Consider the following 11,149-nt stretch of genomic DNA (forward strand, 5'->3'; position numbering starts at 1 on the left):
CCTCAATGAAGTATAATAGATATTTGGTCCATAACATCATTTAATTTTTGTGTAGCGAATTAGGGAGAACAACCTACAGATAGGTGTTGATGTCTTGTAGATCTGATCTTGTGGATCAGAACCCGTCCCTGACAAAAGGCCTCTGCCTGACATTACTGAGTTTTAACAAGTATGGGAAATAAAAGTGCAGTTTTATAATCAAGACTTGTTGATAGTTCTTCTAATGCTACACTTGCGTATTTTTGACTCATCAGCTCAAATTTAAAGAGCAGTATTTGTTAATAGCAACCTCTCCTCCCTGCAGCTGATATTTATTAACTCTCTCTTTAGTGGCAGTTTTGATTTCCATAATAGTTATGCAGACCAGACTTCAGATGGGTTTCCTGAATACTAATGATGACAATTTATTTTATACTTTCTAAGGCAACTCTTGGAAGATTTGACCTTGCTAAACACAGAAATGCACAGACTTACTCCTATTGTGATATCCCTTTCCCCAAGTTGTCAGATGCACATCTCTGCAAGCCCAGAGCTGTTATCAAAGTAGAAGTTACTCTCTGCTACATAAAAGCATATTGCACTTGTAGATAAAAAGCACAGCACCCTTAGGTTAGCTTATGACCTTATAGCCTTAGCATGCATGATTTCATCCCTTCGAAAAATGAGGAAAAGCAGATAAAACCACAGCATCAGACTAAATGACATCTTAACTGCTACCTAAATATAGTAATTCTTTTCAGATGTTTAAAAAAATTTTTTTAATCAAAAAGCTATAGAAAAACGAATTTTTTTAGGATTGCAGATGAAACTGTTTAATGTTTCCAAGCTAAAGAGACTGTGCTAAATATCAAATTTTTTTTAAAAAAAGGTATATTCATAGAGGTTATCTTGTTAGGAGGATAAGGAAAAGCACAAGTACATTTACAAAGCTGTCTATGCTCTCCAAAATAGATTTAAAATAATCAATACTAAAAATTAAAATGGCTCAGGTGTGTTTATCAGGACTTGTAAACACTATAGGGAGCAATAACTTACTACTGAAGAATTACCAATTGCTAGTACTCAAGTTCTCAATTTCAGCAGCAAAATTTCAAATTAACAATCACCAGTCCTAACTCACCATCTTTATTCATGTTTGTCAGGAAAATAAAAGAGGCTGCTTTTAAGGATAAGAGTTACGAGGTTCAGCAATCTAACCTCACAGTTTATACCTATTTAGATTCCTGTAGCCGTGCATTTTGTGATGCTCCAACAGCAGCTGTACTAATATAAATAGCTTAATTTAGTAGTCAAATTGATACTTAATAATAGCTGTAATCATTGTTAAAATAATCTCTGTTAATGTTAATAATCAAAGAGTTTTCTGAAACTACAGATTAATAATTAAGACTACACACATGTATACTGGCTTTTATACCCTGTGTTTTAAAAGAGCAGCATAGATTCACAGCAGCCAAGAAGACAAGTAGAAGACAGGAGCGGTGGAAGAATGACAACGGGAGATAAAAACAGATATTCATGAAAATGAAAGCTTCAAGTGCTCCTACTATTGCCAGCTTGTTGGCCAGTGTCAGGGTCTGTGAGGCTGGCCTGCCTCATCTACCATGTTAAGTATGTAAGTAGCGATGTCATCTTCCGTAGGGGCATCTGAAACTACCCAAGAATCACTTGCTCCAGTCACTTGCAAACGGCAGATAGGACAGCTCCTATGACGATCACTCCTGTTCAGGAAGTCAGAAAAACAAGTATTTTTCATTTATGATCTCATCCTGGCTGAAAGAACCCCCCAAAACCCTAGCGCTCTTCCCCACACTGTGGACAGATTGATTGGACTAGATCACCTATAGCTTATACGCTTGTTTCAAATTTTGCTAATTCTTCATTTTTTCATATACTCAGCTGGGCTACCTCGGAAACTAGTCCCCATAGGTTTCCTATGTAAAGAGAAAGAGGAGTCTTCTGTAGGTTCCATTCAGTCCATTGAAGTTTGAAATCAGCCCCTCAAGGCTCTCTCTCTCCCTCCTTCTAGGCCCCCCAAAATATGCTTCTAAACCCAAAACCTGTTAGGGAGCTATAAGAATAGCCTCCATGTTAAGCATTTGAAAGTCACAAAACAAAATTCATATGCACAAAACATTTGACTTCAACGTTAAATGATTTAAGTAGGTTAAAAAAAAAAAAAAAAAAAAAAAAAAAAAAAAAAGCCTTTATCTGAGAAGATCCCTATCAACTAGTGCTAGGCTGCCAGAACACCTGCCTAGTTCCTGCAGGACTTCCTTACGATGAGTGGAGAGAGCTATGGTCCTCCCCAGAGCGATTTTTCTCTTTCTCTCAGATTTCAAGCAACTAATCTATTAGATTGATATAGCAGCTGAAAAGCTATTCAGTTCAGTATTAGACTGAACATATATTGTAAGATGGTAACTATATATAAGTTTCAATGCATTGCTATCATTCATTGCTATCAAGATGAAATCTTCTAGGAAAACTGATACATTTAATTCGTAAATTGAGTGAAAGCATAATATATGGGAAAAAAGTCCCTGATGGTTATTCCCCATACAGTAATAAAATGGTCCAACTTGCCTTTACATTTCTACACTCTTAAACAACTGATTCATTTTCTTTAAAAGCAGCATTGTATAAGATTTTGTGAACCATATCAAGGGGTTAGGATCAGTGCCACCCTCTTTTCTCCAATATTCGAGCAAGGATGCAAGAACAGTATTTTACAAGACTACTACTACAGAGGTAAGAAATTATCAAAAAATGTTTAAAAAGCATGCTCACAGTTTTTTTTTCCCAAAATGGAATTCTGCATAAGATGCTTACACATTCTGAAATCTTTCCTTCCTTCTGCTGCAATCTAATTTCATAAAAGCTTCTTATCTATTATATGTACATTATCTCATAAATATCTTCAGACATTAAATTATAAGGGAACTGAAGAACTGGTCAGATCAACCCCAAACATGTCAGATTCCCAATATATAGCATAAAATAATGAATATTCCTTAACATGTATTACCATTTGTCAATGCATTTCTGGCAGAAGCTGTGAGCACATGGCAAGATCAAATCAGCACGCCCATCCATGCAGATGCAGCATTCCTCTTCATCTGTCAGCTGTTTAACCCTGTACAAGAAAATACAGTATTTTCTCCCACATTACTCGTAATGTTTTATATTTATGACCTGATTAGCTAAGATATTTTTCTTCTGCTATATGACCAGACTAGTTACTACATTTGTCATAATAGCTAATGAGGGACTGACGGTATCCACAGGTATCCACCTGTGCTTATCTACAATAAAATTTGTAATTTTGTGGATGAAGTAGTTAGATCATTCTGGATCTAACTGGATAAGTCAGGAGACAAGGCCTTAAGATATTGAAGAGTAGTAAATGAACTCAAATTTAAGGAAGAATATGCTTATTTATTTATTTATTTATTGTGCATCAGGTTATGCTTTTGGTATTAAAATGTATTTTGGTATTAAAATGTATTATGCAAACTGTTTTTCATAACAAGTGAAGTATGAGAAGTTATAACTTATATACCACACGACTGGGCCAACGAATGGAATCACTGTTTACATTAAAGGCAGAAGAAATCTGCCTCCCTTTGACAAAGTGGCAGGCTAAATTATTTCAGAATGAACTTTGTCAAATTTCTCTGTACAGACTTGCAACCTAGATAATGTGACAAAACCACATCTGGTAAGAGGATCACCACTAGATTGCCTGCTCGCTAATTCCACCTGGATGATAACTCAGATTTTGAAATTTGCTAGTGTACAGAGAGGCAATTATACTTAAAACAGGAGCACACTATTTATCAGCTTTCTGGAATCTGAGATTTACCCATAGGATTAAGTTGTGAAAGAAATAGAAAAATACAAGAGTGACAAACCAAGGAAATGCTTGTTTCTTCAATATCAGGAGCAAGGCACTTACAGATACTTTGGAATGCTCTGTTTAGGAAGTGGATGTTCTAAAGAAATCGGATATTATTCCAGTGGAAGAAGTTAAGATAAAAACAAGAATTAAAAGAATAATATTTGCTATTTTTGGACAATGACTGCCAGCTCTTGTAGAGCTAAAAAACATCTAAAGGTGAGAAGAATTTAAGTAAATGTGAGGATTTCACAGAAAAACAGAACATAAGATTTCCTAGGTATAAAATACTGAAAAGCTTCAGTCTTCATTCATTTTGTGTCTTGGAAAAAAATACAACAAAACGTGTCTTGGGGTAAAATAGAACAATGTGCTCACTAAATTCCAGCATTCCAGTATCAAAATGTATTGAAAAAAATGTTATTGTCATTTGTCAGTAATACCACTTCAAGCAATTAAGTTTAAAAACACAAACTCTGGGTGTTCACTTTTCCCCATCTCAAATCTAAAAACAAAAAAACGAATTTAATCTAGGAAATCCTGTATGTACCTATCAACTTTAGCTATATATAAGTTTGTTTTGCATAAGAACTTTTTTTTTCCCCCCCCAAGTAAAAGAGCTTTTCTAGATGTATACGTGCTCAAAAATATAACCCTTTATCTTTAAGAAAGGGCAGGGAAGTACCTTTTTCCAAACTTGCCCACAATTTGCTACCTAATGCTAGCATTTTAATAATTCCGGACAGCCATAATTTAAAATTATCCATTCCCAAACAACAAAAGCAGAAAACAAATGAAATAAAAAGCATATTCTGCAAGATTCTGACACAGAAAAAATCAATGGATTCTATTTACTGACAAGGTAGTCAACGTATTTCTCATTCTAACCACTAGAGTGTGACATTTTTAAAGGCAGTTTTTGAACCATCTCAATAACATGTTAAAACTCCTAGCTATCAATTCTTCATTAAATTATACCATAAAGAAATAGAGCATGGCTTCACAGAGAACTACTCCATTTTTTTTCTAAAATCTACCTCAAGACTAAAGTTAGAACTCTAAACTAACTTCAAAAATCAGAAGGCAACATTTCCACATAGGGAAAGGATGAGAAGATTTTTGCTGTAACATCTGAACTAAAGTTATTGCAGGTGTTGACCTCATTTTTTTTGCTTTTCCTCTAGTTACGAAAGCAGGATGTCAACATGTGTGAGACAGTTCACATTTTTCCAGTCTTGCCAGTTAAATTATTACTGCAATTGATGAGTTTCTAGTGGCAACAGATGGGAACTTTCACATGCCAAAATGTGAAAAAGGAAGAGAAAGTTTAAGTGGAACAATAACAAAACCTGTTTAAACAAACACTGTCAAAAGCCATAGATTTGTAGCTGCAGCTGATTCCATTTCCTCCTGTTTCCTTATTTGAGAGATTCGATATATACCAAGTTTATATTAGAGGTGGCCACTAAAAAAGCTTCTTCTGAAGCCCAAGTAGGGGTAGCACCAAAACAAATTTATCCAAGTACTTTGTAGCTCTCCTGTTACAAAAGGAGGTGTGCTATGAATATTTGATACAATTTGATGATACAAAGTCTACATCCGGCAACCACATGCAGCTTTAGCGGCTAGATGTCTGTAGATCAGGTTTGACACATAACTGCCGAACTATTTATGTTGTAACTGTGGTCAGAAGCTAAAGTATATCAGAATACCTTCCCATCCATAAGCTGGCCTGACAAGATGACACAGACGTAAAACACTCAGCAGTTTCTTCAGAGGCACCACTACGTGCAAGAACTCCTGCTGCTTGACTGGTGATGTCTTTATAAAGTTGAATGAACTGATACAAGTTCAAGATCCTGGAAGCTTCCACGATGCCACTTGTTTTATTTATCTTAAGATACAAGAAAATATTAACAATTATGTATTAGGTTTGTATTTGACATTGCTTGTTTTTTGTGTGCACTGCATTTCTCATGGAAATAGCCACTTTGCAATTTTAGCATATCTGGCTCCACTTCAGTAAGATCTGCAGAGAGACCTCCTTCCCATTTTGTTAAGAAAAAATATCACAGCCGGAACTCATTTACATGACAAGACAATTAGTGTCACTAGCTGATGGGCTTAAGTTATAACCAAATGGGGACCTGATATGTGTGAAGTGGGTTAATGTTAGTACAAGAAACAGAATGATATTTATTTCACTTTTGGAACTTAAAATTGTCTGCAATAATGGTTCCCTTAATGAAAATTTTATATCTCATTACCCAAAAAATAAACAAAAACTCCCTTCAAGTAGATACTAAAAACAAAAACCAGACCAAAACAAAAAAGCTTAAGAGCCTAATTTGAACTCCAAGAATTAAAATTGCTTAGTGACTTCAGGATCATCTGAGGAAGTTACTTGATAGGAGACTGAGGGGGAAAAAAGGAGTCTCCAAGTTAAAATAGAAATTTGGTCTTCAAACTAACAGGTATTTAATTTCTGGTCTTTCTTAAATATATATATATATAAAGAAAAATCAAGCTGCATACAGTTATACTAGTTCAATTAATAATGCTTGAATCTGCTAACTAATTTCAACTACCAAACTACACAGTTGCCAGTTTGTTGCGCTACTTGATTTCCATAGCTTAACCTCATAAATCAACTTAAAACATAATCACCATGCAGCAATAACGTTCCCTTAAATTCAGTCATGAAAATATCTTTGTTGATGCACTTCTTACAGAAAACTAGATTTAAAGCTTAATTTCAAATAACATTTAATATATCATCTGTATCAAAGTACCTTTTTTAACAGCTGTGTGATTTTACCAGCAAGTAATGCCCCCAAATATTTTCACACACACGCACAAAAACAAAGGCAAAAATTTTCACACTCTTACTTTAGTACAGACTATCCGAACAATCACTTTCCAGAGAGCAGAAGAATCAGAACCTGGCTGCACTTCAAATAACAGATGTTTGTCTTGTCCAGAAGCCAACTTTGCAGTACTGAAGAAGGAAAAAAAAAAAAAAGAAAAAGAAAAAAAGAAAAGAAAAATAAGCCTACCATCATATACTAGATACGCAAAGATGAAGAACCTCAGATATTCTATTTTTATTGTTTACCCTTCTGCTTTTTACCCTTAAAGAAGTTTTAGCATAACTGCCCAAACAGATACAGGAAAATTAAGAATAGTGACCTCCTTTGCGTGTCCTTCAATATAAAACACACAATTCATTTAACTGTAATTTGCACAGTGTATTTCACAAAATGATGTGCAAGTTTTCTGATCCACCATGAGGAAATAGGTATCCTTTATAGACATTATATTTTCATTTATATATAACGTTACTGTTTGTTAGAGTAATTGTGCAATCTTGTAATCCTTGGCAAACTAGCAACCTAGCAAACTATTTATGTAGAGTGTATGGGAAAACCATGCAACACTAACTGAAGCAAATAAGGTGTATCTTTGTTGGCATATATTAGTAGTAAGGGAGCAAGCTTCACCTGATCCTGATTTTTTAATGGAACACAGGCAAAATGATCTTTTCCTTAAGAATCAGAACTAGATATTTTACTTTCAAGCTGAAGTAAAGGCTGCAAAGAAATAAAAACCTTGATTTACAGGGATATATTGCAGATAATTTAAGTATATTTTAGTATGATTTAACAGATGCAATATAAGTTAATGTTCTTCAAAACTTAAATAAGTTACCTGCTCAGAAGACAGCTACCTGTTATTGAAGGTGCAGTAGTGCACCATCTAGTAAAAGCATAAAATTATACAAAGCAATTTCTAAAATGAAAATAAATTAACATTACAACTAAACATCGAACACCACCAAAACCTGCACACTACATAACCCCTTTTAAGCATTTACTTTTCCCCTTGACCTCATTATAGACTATAAAAATTGAGTGAAAATAGCAACTCTGCTGTTTGGTTGGCTTCTTTTAGCTGTCAATATACCAGTTATACAAAAGATAGGCTATAAAAGCCTCTCTCACACAGCCTTTTGTTTAGAATTATCTTGGTCAGTGGTTTCCAAACACACTGCCTCATCACTTTTTTAATGAGGAACATGACCAGAGAGTAGGAGAAGAAGAGAAAGTAAGGCTTACACATCATTAAGCTCAGCCACTCTTCCCAGAAATTCTTCATACGTTAAGAAACCACTTTCTCGAACCAGAGAGGCATGCTTGGCTACTTTTTCTGGCAACTTATTAATTACAGTTTGTGTCTGGTTTGAAATATGTTGACCCATGTTGAAATTCTTCACCTCAGTTCCATACAAGGCAGGTCTCATTCATATGTAGGATCTCTGCTAAAAATATTTTAAAGAGTAAAAGTTATATTTGAGTGTTTTAAAGAAAACTGCTCCTATTTTTCTTCTTTCAGTGTAAGAGTTTAACTGCCCTCAATCAGTCTAATAATTCAAGGAACAACCTGAATGACAGTCAAACTGGAAACAAGGCAGAACACTCGAAAGAAACTGGGATGTAGCATTAATAACTTAGGAAAAGAGTATTATTTTTCTTTAAGCATTATTTGTATTAAACAAAAAAAATCATACAGATTTTTCAAGAACCCTAACACATATGTAAATACATGTGATGTATTTACAATCATGATGACAATTTACAAGATGCTGACCATTTATGATAATCTTTGATTTAAAAAAAAAAAGTGTGAAACTTAATATAAAAATAGGCACACTAACATCTATACGTACACAGACATTTTAAGTTAGCTTTCATATTTCACCTGCACAAAAGATGACATTTTTAAATTGGTAATACAGGAGACTCACATCAGCCTAAATCAATTCAAAAATCAGTGAAACTGGCCCAGTCCTTATGTGTGCAAAATCATGAACTGTTCAAGAGATCATATTCTGCAACGTTTTCTGCAAGGATATGAAATTTATAAACAAGATTCTGCAAAACAAACAAAAATCTGTACAGCCATGTTTTCTGCTCTAGCCATCCTGCCAAGCCTCACTGGTAGTCTGCTCTCAAGACTCGGTTGTGGTTTGCGTTACAGTACTCGCTAGTTTAACCTCCTTGATCTTAACTGTTTCACCTTTCCTTTACACTCCAGAGTCTGCAAAAGATTCTGCCCTACATTCTGATTCTGAAAAAGTCTTTATTCCTTTCCTCCTGTTGTTCCCTCCTCATCTGACACTTCCCCAAAACTTCTCTCTGCCCTTTAATAATGGGCAAAGGGGGGCAAATTCTTTCGGCCCACGCAGAGTTTGCCACTGCTAGTGACACTCACTAGTTTCACTTTCTTTAAGACTTCTATACATAAAAGTTTCAAATAGCAAAACAACCTTACTACAACCTTAATTAGAATAACATATGATCTGATTCTGTGTGTACCATAAACATTCTACAGTTATGCAAAAACAGAATTTCACCCTGCGTGTATGTAAAGTTTGTGTGTAAACGTTACCAAGAAAATAGCCTACAACTGTCAGGAAGTTTACTACCATGCTGTAAGAACTGAAAAAGTACATTCTTATCCCACTATCTCACAAAATGTTCTAGTATTTTATCTAGGAGAATTAACTTCAAATTTAATGCTTTAATTTTGATTAATCTCTGTTCTTGGAAAGCTGCACTCCCACAGAAATCTCTCCTCCTCGCAGCCTACCCTCCAATCTCTTCCTCACGAGCTCCCTGGTCCTCGTGCTTGGCACACCCAGGAGATACCCCTGAGGAACAACCTTTCAGTGGAAAAACCTTCTGCCCCTCAAGCACAACCTACCTCCTATCTTCCATTTCTGTGTTCCCTCTAATTGCTTCCTGTAGAAGCAAAGTACGAACTAATAAAACAAAGCTAAAGCACAGAATAGTTTAGACAAAAATAATTTAGCTCCTAGTTAAAAATATTGCAATAGTGTTTTTTTTTCTTCCCAAATTCAAAATCACACACCAGACCTATCAGCAAGAAGACTGGTAACAAAGAGAGGCACCCCAGGAGAAAAGGCAGGGTAAGCAAACCGAAACGAGGGCCGCGGGCAAGAGCAAACAACACAACCGCGTTCAGGGGAGGGCCGAAATGGGCGCTCCACGCTCGGCCACCAGACCATCAGGGCGCAGTAGCCGTTACCGCCCGGCTATAACCGTTGGGCCGCACTCAACGGCTGCGCACCCAGGCCGCACGCACAAGTCCGGCTGCGTCACGCCCCCTCCACCCCACTTCCCCGCCCCCACTCGAGAACGGCTGTTACCCCGCGGGCGCGTAACGGCCGCCCTCGCGCCCAGCGGCTTCCCGGCCCGCCCCCTTCCCCCTCACCCCAACGGCCCGGCATCCTGCTCGCCGCCCGCGCCGCACCAGCGCGGGGCTCCCCGCGCGCCCCGACGCTCGGCCCCGGGCGCAGGCGCGCGGGCCGGGCCCGCGTCGCGCCGCGGTGACGCCACGCCGGCCTCCGTCGCCGTTGCCCGGACAGCGGGGAAGCCGCCTCGGACCGAGTGGCCCGCCCCTCCCCTCGACCTTTTCAGTAATAAATAAATACAAACAAATTTAAACAGAGGAAAGAAAACTAAAGCAATTTAGGAAGAGAAACGGTGGAAGTCATCCATATCCTGCTACGTCTAGAGTTTTTTTTTTTTTTTTTTTTAATTTCAAGAGGAGAAGTGGAGCAGCCCTTCCCCTTCCTGTCCCCGCCCGTTCACACGCAGCCCCACGTCCTTCCCCGGGCGGCTGGGAACGGCGCTGGGCTTCCTGCGCCCGCCACCCTCTTCAGGGAGGGTCAGCAAACACATGCGGGGCGGGGAGGCGAAGGGGTGCCGGGCAAGGGCCTCGGACCATAAAACGGCAGCTCCCGGGGCTTAGCACTGCGGTAGGGCTATCTCGAACATCCAGGAACTTTGACTCTTCTGTGAAAAGCTGGTATTAAAAGCAAAACAAAAATACTTCAGAAAAGTTGGGAGAGTTAAGAGAAATTCTTCACTAAATTTCTGCAGATTAAGTTTGTGAGACTTTCCCGTTTGCTTCATAGTGGCACTTCAACATGAACTCCGCTACTACCCAGCTAGCAAGAACAGTCTGCACCCTCATTTGAACTTGTCATTGAGCAGCCCTCCCTACGAATACCCCATCTCAGATGTGCTTTTAGCTCAACTGTAATCACACAGCTCCTTGTTGCTGCATACAGAATAGCGTAGTGGGTTCGTTTTAGCTGCTGTTTCATGCTGCCGGCATAAAGGTTCTGTAAACAACGAACCATCTAGTAGCTCTTTACTGTTTGGA

The 11,149-nt window shown here is 37.7% G+C and overlaps 1 protein-coding gene across 2 annotated transcripts; it reads right to left on the bottom strand.

Annotated features, from left to right (window-relative positions):
• Positions 1–1,107: 1,107 nt before the first annotated feature.
• Positions 1,108–10,254, bottom strand: RNF141 (ring finger protein 141). 2 transcript variants are annotated; one of them, XM_088525836.1, is made up of 6 exons: positions 10,193–10,254; positions 8,014–8,213; positions 6,788–6,896; positions 5,611–5,792; positions 3,029–3,136; positions 1,108–1,721 (listed from the first exon to the last, which is right to left on the bottom strand). In XM_088525836.1, the coding sequence occupies exons 2-6, from the start codon at positions 8,196–8,198 to the stop codon at positions 1,571–1,573; spliced, it is 735 nt and encodes a 244-aa protein (XP_088381962.1). In that variant the 5' UTR covers positions 8,199–8,213; positions 10,193–10,254; the 3' UTR covers positions 1,108–1,570. The 2 variants fall into 2 exon arrangements, with proteins under 2 accessions (XP_088381962.1, XP_088381963.1); XM_088525837.1 differs by having other exon boundaries at positions 8,014–8,216; positions 10,193–10,211.
• Between the last annotated feature and the right edge of the window lie 895 nt (positions 10,255–11,149).

The sequence above is a fragment of the Tinamus guttatus genome, unplaced genomic scaffold (genome assembly GCF_059628265.1).
Source record: "Tinamus guttatus ecotype Peru unplaced genomic scaffold, ASM5962826v1 Tinamus_guttatus_pri_ptg000240l, whole genome shotgun sequence".
Lineage (NCBI taxonomy): Eukaryota > Metazoa > Chordata > Aves > Tinamiformes > Tinamidae > Tinamus > Tinamus guttatus.